The sequence below is a fragment of the Carettochelys insculpta genome, chromosome 10, assembly GCF_033958435.1.
Source record: "Carettochelys insculpta isolate YL-2023 chromosome 10, ASM3395843v1, whole genome shotgun sequence".
In the NCBI taxonomy this organism is placed as follows: domain Eukaryota; kingdom Metazoa; phylum Chordata; order Testudines; family Carettochelyidae; genus Carettochelys; species Carettochelys insculpta.
The window spans coordinates 38,683,050-38,701,767 of NC_134146.1; the positions used below are offsets into that span (position 1 = coordinate 38,683,050).

Consider the following 18,718-nt stretch of genomic DNA (forward strand, 5'->3'; position numbering starts at 1 on the left):
GAGTAGGGACTGCAGGACATGTCTCATGGATATTAAAAGCTTCAGGGTAAAATGGAAAATATACTGCTTTTAAATGTAATGAAGACCACTTCTCAGGGAATACAAAGTGCATACTGTAGGCGCTAATAGAATTCTACAGGATTATCAAAGAGTCAGCTGTGTTTTGAATTTTGTATGTTTGTAATCAAGATTGCATGTTTTGATTTCTTAAATCACAATATGCATCTTCCAACATAATTAAGATCCATGATTGTCATTCCAGAGTCTAACTCTAATTGAATCAGATTGACTTGATAAAGCAGCCTGTTTTCCTCCAAGTCATCTTCATAAGAAAGGATGGCAGTATATTAAAGGTTTAAATGTGCTACCATTACAGTTTTGCATATAGCTGTGAGGACACAGGCCCTTCCTGGAATGCATTCTGCTCTCATTGACAGATGTTTCTTGAGATTTAAGAAAGTGGGGTGAGAGAGACCAATTGGAATAATTAAGACTATTTCCAAATGTCAGATGTATGGATGTTGGAAGCTTTTACGCTCGTGGCTGTAGGTCAGGTCCCAGTCCTCTAGCATACCCTTTCGGTGCCACGTGCCTTCCCGGCACTGTGGCTCAACTTGGCTCCATTCCAGATCACAGCACCTTTCTCATCCCTGGCATTGCTTGCGATCCCAGAGCAGTTATGTCTCTGGGACCAATCTGCCATTAGGAGCAGCTCCCAAGCCTGGCTGCAAGAACTCCTAGTGACACACTCTGGCTCTACTCCTCCCTGTCTGTCTCACTCCCTGCCACCCTCCCAGCACTAAGATGTTGTCTGTACAGTCTCCAAGGTGTCAGCAGCAGCTCTGCCTAAGCCCTTCAGTGGCCATTGCAGCAGCAGTTTTGGACCCCATTGACATATCACCAAACCTAGGGTCTATCTGAGCCTAGGGCCCCAGAGGCCACCATTAGCCACCCACCCCCCAAGCTGACCCCCTCTCGTACCTAACCAGTAGACCAACTGCTGTCTATGTTCACTTCCCCCTAGGACGTCAGCAGCTAGGAGATCTGGGGCTGAGTCCACCCCAGGTTTGTCTTCCTCCTCACCAGATGAGGTAGTGGCAGGACCTCCTATTGCAGACTACAGTGCACTGCAAGATCTGCTCTGCTCTGTAGGTGGAGCAGCCAGTAGAGATCACGGAGAGGAGGAACTAGTGATGGCTATCCAAGCCCCAGAGGGTTCCTCTAGAGTTCTACTCCCCCTAATCAAAACTTTTCAGGCTATTGCCAAGACCTATAGCAGATCCTGTCTCTCTCTCTTCTACTGCCAAGGGGATCAGCCACAAACACTTTGTCCCTGTCAAGGGATTTGAGTGCCTCTTCACCCGTCCTCTGCCCTGCTCCCTTTTACTGAAGTTGTTGAAGGAGGAGGAGAAGCAAGGGCACCAGGTGGTGACAACGAAGTCAAGGGATGCTAAGCACCTCGACTTGCTGGGCATGAGGTATATTCTGCCAGGGACCAACTGCTCATGACAGCAAACTGATAGGCGGTTTTGGGTAGATATGACTATAATTCTGGGGTGTCTCTGCAAAAGTCTCAGAACCTCCTGTCACAGTTGGAGTGCTCGTGATCAGGACCTCCCCAGCAGTCCTGTGTTTGGGCATCAGTGTGTGCAGCAATACCTGGCTTCAGAGATCCAACTGACTATTCAGGACCTCCCATTTCATGGTGTAGACCTCTTTGCAGATCATACTAACTTCTTGCATACTGAAGAACTAAAGAAATACCATGAAGTCACTAGGCATCCACATTCCAGCCACTCAGTGCAAGCCATTCAAGCACCAGACAACTCATTTACCCTTCCAAACCAGAGCCAAACTGGACTACTCTGAAAGGTGTTCAAGGTACTCCAGATGGAGATCATCCCATCCCCGTCTTTGGCCAAATCTCAGGACAATGAAAACCTACTTTGGCCCTAAACAGGCCTTTGAAAGTGCACCCAAGGACAGAGCACCAACCAGGATGGATCTCGCCCCAACCGTCCTGAATTGTCTATCCCACTCTCATGGGATGTGATCCTGTATCAGTTTGAACTGCTGGATCTTCCCCAGGGTGAGGGTGGGATATTCTGTCCCCTTCTGTTCCATCCTGTCCCTCTTCAGGCCTTTCCCTTTGGACTGTCCACAGTGCCCAGAGTCTTTACCCAGTGCATGGCAATGGTGATGGCCTTCATCCGCCGCCAGGGTACAAATTTTCTCTTACCTTGATGTTTGGTTTCTCTGGGGTTGATCTGCAGGTAGAGCTGCAGTTGACTCAAGAGTTGCTCATGCAATTGGGTCTTGTAACCAGCTTTGGGAAATCGAGCCTCATGTCCGCACAGAGAATCAAATTCATAGGTGCCACTCAGTGCACACCTTCCTTCCTGAGCAGTGCCTCTTAGCTCTCTCACAGCTCATATGGTCTTTTATGAGCTTCCCAGTCACCACAGCCAAACTGTGTCTCAAGTTTCTGGGTCACATGGCAGCCCGTACCTACGTCATGCCATTTGCCAGACACCATCTCCAGCCTCTCCAGATGTGGCAGGCATCAGTTTATTGCCTGTCTAGAGATAGCATCAACATGGTGGTGATGCTTCCTCTGAGCGTTCTCGAGGCGCTTTGTTGCTGGTTACACCTTGGGGTATTGCTAGTCAGAATCCCCTTCCACGCTCCGTACCCCACACTAGCTCTTGTCACCAATGCATCTGCTTTGGGCTGGGGGGGTCACGTCTCAGTGAGCTCACCACTCAGGCGATGTGCATGGCCAAGGATTTGTCTCTCCATCAATATCCAACCAGTCCGCCTTGCCTGCCAGGGGTTCCTGCCCCACCTCACAGGTCAGTATGTGATGGTCATGACTGACAACACAACTGCAATGTACGTCAGCAAACAGGGTGAGGCTCAATAGCTGCTACTCTGCCAGGATTCTTCCAGCTGTGGGAGCTCTATGTAGCCCACCCCATCCACCTGGAGTACAGAACCGGCTGGCATACCATCTCAGTAGTCATTTCTTCGCTCACAACTGATCAGCCCAGCCAGATGTGATACGTCCAGTCTTCCAGTGCTGGGGGTTTCCCCAGATGGACCTCTTTGCAATCTGGGACAATAGGAAGTTCCCCCAGTTTTGCTTGTTACAGGAAGCTCAGCCCTGGGTCTTTGGCAGCCACCTTCCTGACACCATAGTTGTGGGGGGCTTGTTGTCCGTGTTCTCCCCCGACCACCTTTTCCACTGGTTCGCACGGTGCTCCTCAAAATGCGCAGGGACAGGGCAAACATCATTGTTGTAGTTCCAGCCTGGGCATGTCAGCATTGGTACCCCATGCTGTAAGAGATATCCATTTGTCCTCTGACAGCACTGCCCCTCCTGGCAGATCTCATCATACAGGACCACAGATGCCTCCTTCACCTGGACCTTCCTTCCCTCCACCTGACAGCCTGGAGGCTTCAAGGCTGAATCCCGCAGAGCTGGCATGCTCAGAGCTGGTCTAACATGTGCTTCTCAGCAGTCACAAGACTTCCACCAGACTTCTGTATCTAGCCAAGTGGAAGGAGCACACATATTGGTGCTTTCAGTGGCATCTCGAGCCCATGCCTACCTCTGTACCAGAGGTGCTTGATTACCTTGTGTCCCGTACGAAACAGGGCCTGGTAACCTTATCCTTCAGGATTCATCTAGCCACCATATTAGTGTTCCATCCTTGGGGAATCGGCAGCTCTGTCTTTGCAAATCACCTGGTCAGGCATTTGCTCAAGGGGCTGGACAGGGTCCTGCCCTGGACAGACAATCAGATCTATATTGGGATCTCATCTGGGTCCTACTGGCACTCATGGGACCACCCTTTGAACATTTGGCAACATGCTCCCTCCTATATCTCTTCTGGATAGTTTGTATCTATTTAGAATTTATAGTCAAAGTGAGGGGTCATTAAAGCTTTATGGGAGTATTTAGGCTAATTAGTCCTCAAAGTATGATTCAGCAGTTTTCAATTCCTTGAACATTTTTATTACAGATGACTCTTGACCTCTATTTGAGCTTTTGACGTCCATGAATTTTTATTATCATTTAACGTAAATTAGTTTATGTCTCCTGAGAGCTAATGACAAGGTCCTTTTGTTGTGAAATCCATGAACTAATTATTCTGTAAAGATGGTACAAACCCAAAAGGGCTAAGATATGTTTTTCAGAGTAGACCTGTAGATTTAGGGGAGGGGAAGAGAAAGTCCCAGTGGTACTAAATCATTTAAAGTAGTAAGGATATTTGAATGCATGCATTTAATCATCAGAACTCCACTTGATTCACAATGGTGAATTTTATAGTCCCATAAATTCAGGGTCTATGCAAAAAGTAACTAGCTTTGTTTTCCTACTGAGAATTAAGGCTCATGTGCTGTGATACTGAGAGTGTCCTGTGATATGCTGTGTACTTTCAGTTCCCATTCTGCTCAGTCCTTTATAGGGTTAGGCCCTTATAGAGAGCGCATATAGAACTAGAAATCACTGGCAGGTGTATGACTATTATTGATATGTTCTCTGGCAAAGGCAGCAATGTGAATTGGAATTCAGGTTCTTTCTGGTTAGCAACTTGCACATTAGTTATGATGTGGTAGTGTAAGGGTGAATTTTGTTTGGCTCAGGTAGAGCCAATGTTTTGGAACTCCATCCCTAAACATTATCTCCTTTTACAGTTCTTGTATTCTCACAAGAATGCTGCCTACTATGCCTGAAACAATCTTCCTGATCTCATTCACTAGACAGCTTCCATCATTCCCACAAATTACTTGTTAAAACCCACCTGTTCAAGCTTCCTTCCCACCCCCTGATAATAATCATCTTGCGGCAATCTCTTTTTTGAGCTATCACCTTGCGTGTTTGTCTTGTTTTATTTCAACTTCTAAACTCTTCAAGCCAGAGGAATGTGTCTGGTCTATGGTCAGGTCTGCAGATCCTGACATGTTGATTTAAATGGAGTTACTTTGGATTTAAACTGATGTAAATGACAGCAGAGTCTAGGCTTTGTTGGGGAGAGGGGTTGCTTGTATGAGTAAGGACTAGTGAAATGAGTTAGGGTTTGTAGGATTGGGTCCTTTGTGAAGTGCTGAAAATTATCATTACTGTTATCAATGGACAGTAGAACCTTAGAGTTACAAATACCTCCGGTATCGAGGTTGTTCGTAAGTTTTTGAAACGTTCAGAAATCTGAACAAAATACTATGGTTGTCCTTCCAAAAGTGTACAGCTAAACATTGACTTGACACTTTGAAACTTTACTATGCACAAATGCTGCATTTTCTTTTTTTTTTTCCTAGTAGTTTATGTTTAACACAATTCTATATTGTATTTGGTTTTTTTTTCTTGTTGTTGGAGTTGTGGGGAGGAGCATTGTCTCTGCCTCTGCCTGACCATGTATGTCTGGTTCCATACATGCACAATGTGTGGTTGACAGGTCAGTTAGTAACTGTGGTGTTAAATCTGAGGTTCTACAGTTTGTAATGAAGGTGTAAGGTAAAGTAAACTTAATCCATTTTGATTAATTTGCTAGTAGGCAACATGTAGATAGAGAATTTTTCTAAATAAAATCATTTTGTAAGAGAGATGATTATTTGTGGAAGATATATTAAACTGTTGATTTTCCTAATATCTAATAATTGATTTATTATATATTCTTGTTTGTGTATTAATCTTTGTAATAATAAGAGATAATTTCCAATGTATAGTCTGCAGTCTCCATAGTATGGGTGGTTGGTCTGAAAAGCATATATGCATATAACATTCAGAAAAGCTTCTGCCATGAAAGGGCAACTAATTTTGTTCTCTGTTTGCTGGTTTCTAGGTTTATTCCAATTTACCGGGGACCAAGTCACACCTACAAGGTACAAAGGCTGACGGAATCTACTTGCTATTCATTTAGAATACAGGCAGTAAATGATGCTGGGGAAGGGCCATTCTCAGAAATAAGTATGTTCTGCACAACCAAATCTGTTCCGCCTACTATCAAAGGTATGGATTAATGACGGGATCTGATGCACGCTTTATGGGGCAAGTAGGGAAGATACGGTTGTTAACTTGTTAAATAACTTTCAAATAAATTATCGTAGGAGACTAAATTGTCAGCAAAGAAAATCCAGTTATGAACCTTATTAGGTGATCTATCCCTAACAGTATTTTTGACGATTTACAGAGATGGTCAAAAATACCAATACTAATAAAAATAAGAAATACTAATAAAAATCTTGTCACAAGATCTGAGACCATTACCCATGAAATATTTTAATGAGGTGCATAACTGATAGGATGTCTAGGTAGGTATGCTTATGGGACTGGAAAACTAATGGGGTTACATGTTGGTCAACTGTGAAAATGCACTTTGCACTGCAGAGTTTATTTTTTCCTTCAACATATACAAAACTTCTATTGGTATTTCATGTGCACAAGAAAGGCAATTATACTGGTCTACGTAGCCTGATTTAAGTTTGTTTTCCGTAGGAAATAAGCAGAGTGCATTCAAACTAAATTCTATTGTTAAAACCCTTTTGTGATATATAAAACTACCACATTTTACGGTACCTTTCAAGAAATTCCATTATCAAAAAATACTGGAGCCAGACACAATTTTATATTAGGTGAACTGAGCTGAATTCAGATATCTGACCTTTCGAGTATGTTTTACCCTGTTCACAATAATACCTAGAGGAGTAGGAATTATTCAAGACGTTACTTATTCAACACATTACCTTTTCTCTGTTGTCCATTTTTTCTTGTCTTTTCTGACTCAACTTTGAACATCCAGTATATTCATTCTTCAGGATGCCTTTTGTTCTCTCTCCCATAATTTGATGGTATTATCTGTAATTCAGTGTTGCTCTTTCATTCCCATTAGTTCTTCTCCAGCGATCTCTGCAATCGTAGCATGAAATAAAGTTCCCTCTTCCTCTGTGGTAGACAGCTGGTCATCAATATAGAATATTTATTGGAAATTTCTACCATGTAACTATTAACAATTGCTTCATTATAAAACTTATTAACACTGAGTCATTTCAACACAATAGATACCTGCCTCTGACCTCCATTAAATGGAACATCATTTTTGCTATTAGGAATTGAGCAGATTCTGGAGAAAATTAGCTCTCTTAAATTCATGTACATCTTAGAGCAGGTTAATCAAGTGTTTCCAAATTAGAATGGGGGCTACAAGCTTGTATTGTTGCCCGGTGGGTGTCAAAATTTATACTTACGGCAATTCTTCTGGTGAAACCAAACAGCCATTGGCTACGTCTACACGTGCACCCAACTTCGAAATAGCTTATTTCGATGTTGCGACATCGAAATAGGCTATTTCGATAAATAACGTCTACACGTCCTCCAGGGCTGGCAACGTCGATGTTCAACTTCGACGTTGCTCAGCCCAACATCGAAATAGGCACAGCGAGGGAACGTCTACACGCCAAAGTAGCACACATCGAAATAAGGGAGCCAGGCACAGCTGCAGACAGGGTCACAGGGCGGACTCAACAGCAAGTCGCTCCCTTAAAGGGCCCCTCCCAGACACACTTTCATTAAACAGTGCAAGATACACAGAGCCAACAACTAGTTGCAGACCCTGTGCATGCAGCACGGACCCCCAGCTGCAGCAGCAGCAGCCAGAAGCCCTGGGCTAAGGGCTGCTGCCCACGGTGACCACAGAGCCCCGCAAGGGCTGGAGAGAGAGTATCTCTCAACCCCCCAGCTGATGGCCGCCATGGAGGACCCCGCTATTTCGATGTTGCGGGACGCGGATCGTCTACACGTCCCTACTTCGATGTTGAACGTCGAAGTAGGGCGCTATTCCCATCCGCTCATGGGGTTAGCGACTTCGACGTCTCGCCGCCTAACGTCGATTTCAACTTCGAAATAGCGCCCAACACGTGTAGACGTGACGGGCGCTATTTCGAAGTTACTGCCGCTACTTCGAAGTAGCGTGCACGTGTAGACGCAGCCATTATAAATAGTCCATGTGTGGAAGCTAATTCTCATAGACCTACACCATTATCTAATTAATCTTCTGGTAAGTTGTGTGGTTCTGGTGCCAGTTCAGATTCAGTTCCGTCATAGCCAGTTCTCATGTTCATATCTCCTAAGATGACTGAATGAAATTGGAGTAATGTAATAGATACAGCATCATCTTCCACTTGCGCTGCCTCAGGCGCATCCTTGGAATATCGTGGAAGGACAGAGTGTCCAACACTACCATCCTTGAGCAAGCTGGAATTCCAACTATGCACACCCTCCTCAGGCAGCGGCGGCTCCGCTGGCTTGGCCACGACCACAGGATGAATGATGGAAGGATCCCAAAAGACATCCTGTATGGTGAGTTAGCCTCTGGCAAAAGACCTCCCGGACGCCCCCAGCTGCGCTACAAAGATGTTTGCAAGAGAGACCTCAGGGAAGTAGACATCAAGCAGACAGCTGAGAGGAGCTGGCAGACGATCTCAGCAGATGGAGGCAGGAACTATACAAGGGCCTGAGTTGAGGATCAGACAGCTAGCAAAGGAGAAGCGAGCCCACAGAAAGCACAGCAAGGACCTGCCAGACATCCATTACATATGCAACAGATGCAGCAAGGACTGTCACTCTCCTGTGGGTCTTCACAGTCACATGAGTCAAATGAGGATACCAAACGGAACTACGAAGGGCGCGTTCCATAGTCTACGTAGACTGAAGGATGCTGCTGCTGCTACTACTACTACTACTACTACAGCATCATCTTACAGCATAAGATCTTTCTTTGCATCGTGCCTTTTATTATGTGGAGCATTCAGCAATCAAAAGATCTGACCTCTGAGTCATAGCTGTGCTGTCATTGTTCAAATTCTGGCATGTCTCCTGCATGCCTTATATGTCAATGTTTCAGTTCTTTCAGTGTTCACGGCTGTTCAAGCTCCTCGGGTTGGAGCATGATTCAGCCGACTCATGGTGCTCAAAAAATGCTGGGGAGGAGTAGGAAATGCAGGGCTCTAGTGCCCTAGTGCAGAAAGGATATGGGGGAAATGGGCAGAGAGGAGGTGCATGGACCGCAGGTGTAATCCCACTGGGCCATGGGCCACAGGTTGGCCACCACTGGATTTCAGCCATACAGCCCACTAAGATGGAGAGCCACTCACTAGTCTTGGTTGTCCGTCGCTGACCTACAGTCCACTTATGCACTGTAGAATGTTACCAAAGAATGACAAGAGTGATGGAAGAAAGTTAACAAGGTGTTCACAGACTTTGCAGCTACTTTTGGCTCGGTGCATTGTTCAGCACACTGTGGGTACAGTTGTGTCCATACAGAACGTGTACTTGAGGAACTGTATTGCTTTACATTTAGCTGTGCGAGGGTCAGTTGTCCAGGATGTTTTTGAGTAGAATCAGGTTTATAACAGGAACTTGTTCTCTTACCTACATTATTTAGTTTGTTAATAGACTACTGATGAAGCTGTCTGAGGCAAAGTTAGGAGGTATGAAATGTAAAGATTAATCTTTCTAGGATCTTGAGTAAGTGGGTCATATTTTTTTATTTGGAGAGACAGCTGACCAGCTACAGTCAGTGTTAGACAAACTGTGAAAAACTTCAGAATCTATGAAACATAAGATCAGTGGCGATGATGCCACAGCCAGGCATTCTTCCTGTGAAACTAATGATATGCCAGTGCTGCATGTAGATGGCAATGATATTAAATGAGTGAATTCTTTTATCTATTTGGATAGCTGGTTGACAGCAGAAGATTCTCTAACCGAAGAAGTCACACATTGGATCTGTCTTGCATCAGTGGCATTTCAACATCTTCAAAGGCCTCTGTTTGGATGGCAGGCTATTTGTGACAGTTACGATGCATGTGAAGGACAGTACTGATTACAATCCTGTTGTATGGAGCAGAAACTTGCCCATTTAAAACAGCTTAGCAGAGGAAACTAAGCAAAGTTACGGCTTTTTTAAATATCCATTGGTATGATTTTTTTTTTCACGAAAGAGTTGACACTTACACATTTCTGGCAAGTTTCAGTCTTGCACCACAAGGGCACAAGATGATTGCAGTGGTGGGACCATGTCCAACCTGCAGAAAAAGGCATTCTTGTTCAAAGCTCTGTAGGAATGAGGTCAACGGCAGTAGAGTTCAAGGCCAGTCAGAAATGAGATTGAAACATGCAATTGTGAGGGATTTAAAAATCCAAAATCTTCCCGTATTGATTCTTGCCAAAGGAAGACTTGCAGAGGACTGTTCAAGAGGGAAGTCCATTCAGCATGTCACCTTGGCTATATCGTTTACCCTGTGTACCTAAAAGTTGCTGTTTCCCATTGTGAACTATATGAATGGCACTCAAGACAAATCTTGGTCAAAGAAATGACCATCAGCTCCAATACATTTGAAGTAAAGTTCTTTAGTGATGATGTGACAACATCATGAGGGAATTTAGACAAAGAAACACTGCAACCACCCAATTTAAATTAATGGACATGAAAATGAACTACTGTATACCTACAGCAAATGCCAGCAGGAGCAACATAATGCTTTGGTACTGTATCTCCAAATAGCTAATATATTTACTGCTATGCCAAGGATATATAATAACTATACAGGGATTTCCCTATTGTTTTTGCAGTCTACTAGTCTTTTGTTTTGAAGCTGTACTACTTTGACAGACAGTTAAGATGTAACTTGTTTTTGCTCAGTGGAGACCACTCCTTATCCACTCTGCTGTCCCATATCCAAAATATAATTGCATCCAAATTCCATTTTAAATGTAGATGGAAGAGGACCTTCTGCCTAAGTGTTGAGTGTGAGTTTGAATGTGGTTCTCATTCTGAACTGAATGAGAAGTATCACCATGACATTCCACAAATATTGGCGGTGAGTAGGAGTGTCAGGGACATAATTGAAGGTGGAGATACTGGCCATAGTAGACCCCAAACACTGTAACCACAGACACTGTAATATGATAGTGGATGGAAAAGATGAGTCTTGTAGAGTCAGGCAACAAAACAGGCCATTCTTGTTTCTCTGTGATGTTGAGTCATTTAACAAAAGGGATCCCTTGTTTTCCTGATTGAGATGTATATATACATATAAATATAAAATTCCAGGATGTGTTCTGCAATTAGGGATGGAAATCTAAGATGGTTTGAGACAGAAGAAGTTTTCTATTCTTGGTCTCTCCAGTTAGGTAGGTATTGGTTTGAAAAGGCAAATGTACATATTTATATTTGGATATGAATATAATGCATAAGACTGTTCTTAGTGGCAATGGATCATTTTTGGGTTGATGTAATTTATGCAGCATCAGTTTCTTTCATGGCTTTTCATATTACTGTATTTCGTTGGGGCTGGGAGATGTTACTTTTAACATGTGCATGTTCTTGCATTGGTAACAGCTCCCTGAAATGTATTGCAACACATTCATTCTTCCAGCCTCACAATTTCACTTTTCAGCCGCATGCTCCTTCAAGAAATAGCAAGGTTTTTGTTATCTGGATTCCTTTGCAGTTGTTTTGATGTCGTCAGGAAACAGATGCTCAGCAGTACGTGCAAACATATTGCCATCATTCAAAAATCTAGGGTCTGTTGACCAGCCAGCTTGTTGTTGCTGATGGGTGCAGATAGTATCTAATAGCTTTCAGATAATGAGTGATAATTTCATGAGGAAGACAGCATTGCAGCTGCTGATAAATCACACTTTTGCAGATGATAGCATATGCACTGAACCAAAACCTCAAATCTAGTCCCTGAAACTTCCAGGGTCAGGGCCGGGCTTATATATGAATTACTGTATTTGAACCAATCCATAGGATTTTTGTTCTAGGTTGAATCCAAACTAACCACCTTCCCCTCCCGCACCCCCACCCCCAAAAAATCACAATTCCTGAGGTGCAGTCTTGGCTCTATAGAAGTCAGTAGTAAAACTCTTTGACTACAGAATTCTCTGTTGCAGAAAATCTCTCAAATTTATCTTACCCCTACACCTACTCTATCTCTAACCTTTCCTTCCTAAACAAAACAGGTAGTAGTAACCAAGCTCCACCAAGTATCTTCTGCCCACATCCTGATGCACTCACAAGTGTACCACGCTACAGAGATGGTACAGAAATTCTGACAAGTGAGGCATCACTGGGTAATTGATCTGTTCTTTTCATTCTCTCTGAAACAGCTGGCATGGACCACTGTTGTAAGATAGGATACTGGGCTAGGCAGACCATTGGTCTGACTCAGAATGATCATTCTAATGTTCAAAGGGGTAGCTGAGTTAGTCTGTGTCTTCACAAGCAACAAAAGTCCTGTGGCACCTTAAAGACTAACAGATATTTTTGGAGCTTAAGCTTTCGTGTGCAAAGACCCACTTCATCAGATGCATGAGTGGGGGGTTCCAGAGGAACATAAGAACATAAGAATGGCCATACTGGGTCAGACCAAAGGTCCATCAAGCCCAGCATCCCATCTGCCGACGGTGGCCAATGCCAGGTGCCCCAGAGAAGGAGAACAGAAGACAATGATCAAGTGATTTATCTCCTGCCATCCATCTCCTGCCCTTGTTCTGAAGGCTAGGGCATCATACTTTATCCCTGGCTAATAGCCATTTATGGACCTAACCTGCAAAAATTTATCAAGCTCTTTTTTAAACCCTAATAGAGTCCTGGCCTTCACAGCCTCCTCGGGCAAGGAGTTCCACAGGTTGACTGTGCGCTGTGTGAAGAAAAATTTCCTTTTATTAGTTTTGAACCTACTACCCATCAATTTCATTTGGTGTCCCCTAGTTCTTGTATTATGGGAAAAGGTAAATAATTTTTCTATATTCACTTTCTCCACACCATTCATGATTTTATATACCTCTATCATATCGCCCCTCAATCGCCTCTTTTCCAAACTGAAAAGTCCCAGTCTCTCTAGCCTCTCCCCATATGGGACCCGTTCCAAGCCCCTAATCATCTTAGTCGCCCTTTTCTGAACCTTTTCTAGTGCCAATATATCTTTTTTGAGGTGAGGAGACCACATCTGCATGCAGTACTCAAGATGTGGGCGTACCATAGTTTTATATAGGGGAAGTATGATATCTTTTGTCTTATTATCTATCCCTTTTTTAATAATTCCTAACATCCTATTTGCCTTACTAACTGCCGCTGCACACTGCGTGGATGTCTTCAGAGAACTATCCACTATAACTCCAAGATCCCTTTCCTGATCTGTCGTAGCTAAATTTGACCCCATCATGTAGTACGTGTAATTTGGGTTATTTTTTCCAACATGCATTACCTTACACTTACCCACATTAAATTTCATTTGCCATTTTGCTGCCCAATCACTCAGTTTGCTGAGATCTTTTTGTAGTTCTTCACAATCCCTTTTGGTTTTGACTGTCCTGAACAACTTGGTGTCATCTGCAAACTTTGCCACCTCACTGCTTACCTCATTTTCTAGATCATTGATGAACAAGTTGAACAGGATCGGTCCCAGGACTGACCCCTGGGGAACACCACTAGTTACCCTCCTCCATTGTGAAAATTTACCATTTATTCCCACCCTTTGTTTTCTGTCTTTTAACCAATTCCCGATCCATGAAAGGATCTTTCCTCCTATCCCATGACCACCTAATTTACATAAAAGCCTTTGGTGTGGGACCGTGTCAAAGGCTTTCTGGAAATCTAGGTATATTATGTCCACTGGGTGCCCCTTGTCCGCATGTTTATTAACCCCTTCAAAGAATTCTAATAGATTAGTTAGACACGACTTCCCTCTGCAGAAACCATGCTGACTTTTGCCCAACAATTCGTGCTCTTCTACGTGCCTTGCAATTTTATTCTTTACTAGTGTTTCTACTAATTTGCCTGGTACTGATGTTAAACTTATCGGTCTATAATTGCCAGGGTCTCCTCTAGAGCCTTTTTTAAATATTGGTGTTATATTGGCCGTCTTCCAGTCATTTGGTACCAAAGTGGATTTAAAGGATAGGTTACAAACCACTGTTAATAACTCCGCAATTTCACATTTGAGTTCTTTCAGAACCCTTGGGTGAATGCCGTCTGGTCCTGGAGACTTGTTACTATTCAGCTTATCAATTAACTCCAAAACCTCCTCTAATGTCACTTCAATCTGAGTGAGTTCCTCAGATTTGTCACCTAAAAAGGCTGGCTCAGATTTAGGAACCTCTGTAACATCCTCAGCCGTGAAGACTGAAGCAAAGAAATCATTTAATTGCTCCGCAATGGCACTGTCTTCCTTGATTGCTCCTTTTATATCTTTATCGTCCAAGGGCCCCACTGCTTTTTTAGCGGGCTTCCTGCTTCTAATGTATTTAAAAAAACATTTTACTATCGTTTTTTGAATTTTTGGCTAGCTGTTCCTCAAAATCTTTTTTGGCTTTTCTTACTACATTATGACACTTAATTTGGAGAATTTAAATATATGGGCTTATGAAAAGGAGGAAGTCTCAGTCAAAGGTAGGGCCAGAGTTGACAAGGTCTGTTAAGTCACAGAGATTGTGGCCCATTATCAGCAGTGAATGTGGAGTTGTGAACATCAAGAGAGGAGAAATCAGGTCTGTTCAGTAAGGGAGGATGTGGCCCATTGTCAGTAGCTAATGTGGAGGTGTGAACATCAAGGGTGAAGAAACTGCTTTTGTAACTGACCAGTCACTCCCAGTCTGTGTTCAATCCTTGGTTGATGGTGTGAAATTTGCAAATAAATTACAGCTCTGCAGTTTCTCTTTGGAGTCTGTTTTTGAAGTTTTTTTGTTGCAGGGTGGCTACTTTTAAACCTGTTACAGAGTGTCTAGGCAGACTGAAGTGTTCTCCTACAGGTTTTTGTATGTTACCGTTCCTGATGTTTGATTTGTGTCCATTTATTCTTTTACGTAGAGACTGTCCAGTTTGGCCAATGTATATTGCAGTGGGGCATTGTTGGCACATGATGGCATATATTATATTAGTAGGTGTGCAGGTGAAAGAGTCCCTGATGGTGTGGTTGATGTAGTTAGGCCCTGTGATGATATTGCTGGTGTAGATATGTGAGCAGAGTTGGCACTGAGGTTTGTTGCAGGGATTGGTTCCACGTTTAGAGTTACTGTGGTGTGGCCTATAGTTGCTGGCGAGAATTTGTTTAAGGTTGGCAAGGTGTCCATAGGCAAGGACTGGCCTGCCTCCCGAGGTCTGTGAGAGTCCAGGGTGGGTTGTAGATCACTGATGATGTGCTGAACAGGTTTTAGCTGGGGGCTGTATGTGATGGCTAGTGGTGTTCTGTTTGCCTTGTTCGGCCTGTCTTGTAGCAGGTGGCTTCTGGATAAGTGTCTAATGTTCTTAGCGACCGCTCCAGTAACAGAGTTGCTGCTCACCAGTGTTAACAGAATTCCATGGAAAGTCAGCTTGCTGTCACTAGTCACCTCATTGCTCTCCACTTGAAGAGGATTTCTCAAGCAGCATTTTTCTTACTTTGCCTATCTGTAAATTTCAATTATTATTGATGGCAATATTTTGTCATTGCTTTGCCTGTTTACAGTGAAATCAATGTTAGCCAACATTTAGTGATAAAAATCTAATCATTCCAAGCCTATGTATCATTTATTGCAATGCCATTTGCATTTGTTTCTAATATGCACAAATTTTATTACAGCCCCTCGAGTGACACAGTTGGAAGGAAATGTCTGTGAAATCACATGGGAAATGGTCCCCCCAATGAAAGGAGACCCGATCAGTTATGTGCTGCAGGAACTGGTTGGAAGAGAATCTGAATATAAGCAGGTAAGAAAACAGACTGATTTTAAGTTTGCTAAACTGTCAAACGGTGGGGATTTGCTTCCTCTCACCACTGCCTTTTGCTTTTATTGGGAACTGAGTATCCAATTATCTAAAGTTCAGACGCTCTTCAGTATAACCATAGAAAGCAGTGTTCACTATATCTGTGCTCTGATTAAAAATCACAAACCAGTCTCTTTCAGGATGGACAATACTGACTTGTCTTTAAATAATAATTTTATTTAGAAATTTTATTTAGAAAGTGTTGATTTTACTCCTGTGCATATATTACAACTGAAATAATTCCACAAGCCTCTAACTTAAAATGCCATTGATGGGTCATTTAACAGAAAAAAAGCATGAATACAGTAAACCCTCCAGATACAAGCATTGGACATGTGCGTATTTCACATTAGTGTGACTGGAGGGGGACCCCAGAAGCTCTAGCCAGAGACAGCCACTGCCGCACAGGCCAGTGGGGAGGAGATTCCCCTGCCAAAAGGGAACAGAGCTAGCACAGGCAGCTCTTCCTCAGAGTCGTCACCAAAAGGTGGGTCGAGGGGGCCCCTTGTTTTAACAGGCATTCCCCTGTTAAAAGGTTTCTGGCCCATGGAGCAAAGCTCACCTAGCTCAGCCCCAGGCAGCCGCCGCTGCACAGGTGAGGGGGAAGGAGATCCTCCTGACAAAAAGGAACAGAGCTGGTACAGCCAACTCTTCCACTGAGTGCCATGGAGGGGGGGCGTGTGTCAGGGGGGTTGGGTTCAGGCTCCACTCCACTCCCAGCTTCCCTCCTCTTGCGAGAGCTGGAAAACTGCTGCTGCGCAGGGCGGAGAGCCAGGGTTCCGCCTGGTTCGCTGCTCCCCACCAGTCCTTGGAGCCGGGAGCCAGGCTGCCTCCTGGTTCATGGCTCCCTACCAGGCCCAGGAGCCAGGCAGCGCTAGTCAGTTTCCCAGTTCCCCCGACTCATGTGAAATTCAACTTACACGTAGTTGCCTGGGAACACAATCTGTGTGTAAACTGAGGGGTTACTGTATGCTGGACTTTCAATGGTTATGTCCATCTTTTTGAAAATGCCCTTCCACAGCTGTTCCGCTCATACTTAGGATCTTCCCCTGTGCCTGTGATCTTCATCTCTAAGTGCTCCCCCTACTCGGCTCTGATTTTTTTTGTTTTTCTTTCATGCCCTGCTGGACAGCACAGGAGTGCAACATAATTCAAAAATGTACTGAGCTCTTGGAAATGCATCTTTAGGATTGCTTGCATTGTAAAAAATGCCATTATTTGCTCCATATGAGAATTTGTTAAGCATTGTTGCAGAACAAATATTTATTTAAATACACCCCCCCCCAGTATATGCTGTTATATCAAACATGACAGTCCAATATACTTTAAAGGTTTAAAATCAACATTATGGCTTCCACAGCAAGATGATAGAGAGCTTGTACAGTTTAGTGAACTGTCAAGGAGTTAGTCCAGCTCCCTGAACACCTGTGCTGTGTGCTCTTGGCTTCGTGGCTTGCCACCTTCTCACTAAGGTAATTACTCAAGATGCCTTAAGAGAGAGCCCCATGTAGAGGAGAACTACTTGTTTCTGTGAATTGTTAGATGGATTAAATCACAATTGTCGAGAGTAGAAGCATACGAAAACAGCAGTAAAAGAAATTGGAAGACTCCTTTAGGTACCTTATGTTATCTGTTTTCATTTCTCATACATATAAGAAGATAAAATCCAAAGCTCTTTTGATGCTTTGCAACGTTTAGCTGTTGTGCTCACAACTGACTCACTGCGAAGACCACCCAGCACTGGTTCCAAAACTGACAGTTTCCAACTTTAAATTCAGTACGGGAAAGTGGCTGGAAGTAGTGAATGAGGGCAGATTTCTCACTCGTAATGACTCAGAAAAAAACCTCTTGCAGTTTAAAGCAGTTTATTCTCACCCCAAAAGCTGTGTGCCATTTATATTTACATTAGTAATCCGTTTAATGTATTCTCCTAAATGCAATAAACCAGTATATGTGAATGCATTTGATTTCAGAAGAATACTGTAAAGAAAAGCTTTGTAAACTACTTTGAAGATCCACCAAGGAAACGTTTGATAGAAGCACAGGCTAGAAAATACACCCACAAAAAGAAAATATGCCTGAATGATCAGATGCTTATGTACAGTCCCTAATACATTTTCCAAGAACTTTAGATAAGGTGGGAGGTGGGAGGGAGATGAGTAATCTATATTAAATGGACTTGTGACTTGTTGGTAGCCATATGTAACAAACCAGGTTTTTTTTCTGCTTAGGTTACTCCTTTTATATTAAATATAGTTATGGAATCCAGCTCTACATGATGCAGGGCTTCACATACATGATCACACATTTGCACTGTGCCCGGATGCCATGAGAGCAGATGAATGACTGGGGAGTGAAAACACAAAGGAGCATATTGCTGTTTTCTGATTCTGGGCCTGATTTTGTACTAGCCCAAACATAGAGGAGACTGGTTTCAGGGCCCTAATTTATGCCAGCCACTAAGGGCCCGAAAGGAACATTCTTCCGGCAGAAACTGTCAGAATAATGCACACTCTCCACATGCCTCCTCTACTGGGGACTGCAGGAGTTTGGTGCAGGAACTGGCTATGCTACCTCTAGGCCTGCTGGGATTCTCCCATGCTGATGAATCTGCAGATGGACAGACCTGACTGCTTTTGGGCCATGGTGTGCCAGAGTGGTACAAAATGACTGGATTACAGAGGAAATTCTGATCCATGGCATTCGATGACTTGAGGGAGGAAAAAAATTGAGATTTGGTGACATACAACAGAAATATTTCCCCGTGGAAACATTTGCTCCCACAAAGAATTGCTTATGATTGTCATAATTACTGTAAAATACTCTGCAATTGTACATAGTCATGTTCCAGGGTACACAATTAAATATCACTTTAGACATTTCAAAGACAAAATCTGAGTTTGTTT

At 43.4% G+C, this 18,718-nt stretch overlaps 1 protein-coding gene across 2 annotated transcripts in view; it reads left to right on the forward strand.

Annotated features, from left to right (window-relative positions):
• The window catches only part of FNDC3B (fibronectin type III domain containing 3B), a 402,180-nt gene that overhangs the window by 364,052 nt on the left and 19,410 nt on the right, over window positions 1-18,718 (forward strand). Inside the window, exons 24-26 of one of the 2 annotated variants that reach the window (XM_075004072.1) lie at window positions 5,847-6,013; window positions 15,628-15,755; window positions 18,044-18,522. In XM_075004072.1, coding sequence (XP_074860173.1) covers window positions 5,847-6,013; window positions 15,628-15,755; window positions 18,044-18,091 — 343 coding nt within the window. In that variant the 3' untranslated portion in view covers window positions 18,092-18,522. Of the gene's footprint in view, window positions 1-5,846; window positions 6,014-15,627; window positions 15,756-18,043; window positions 18,523-18,718 lie in introns of those variants that run through there. The other variant, XM_075004071.1, reaches the window with a different exon arrangement.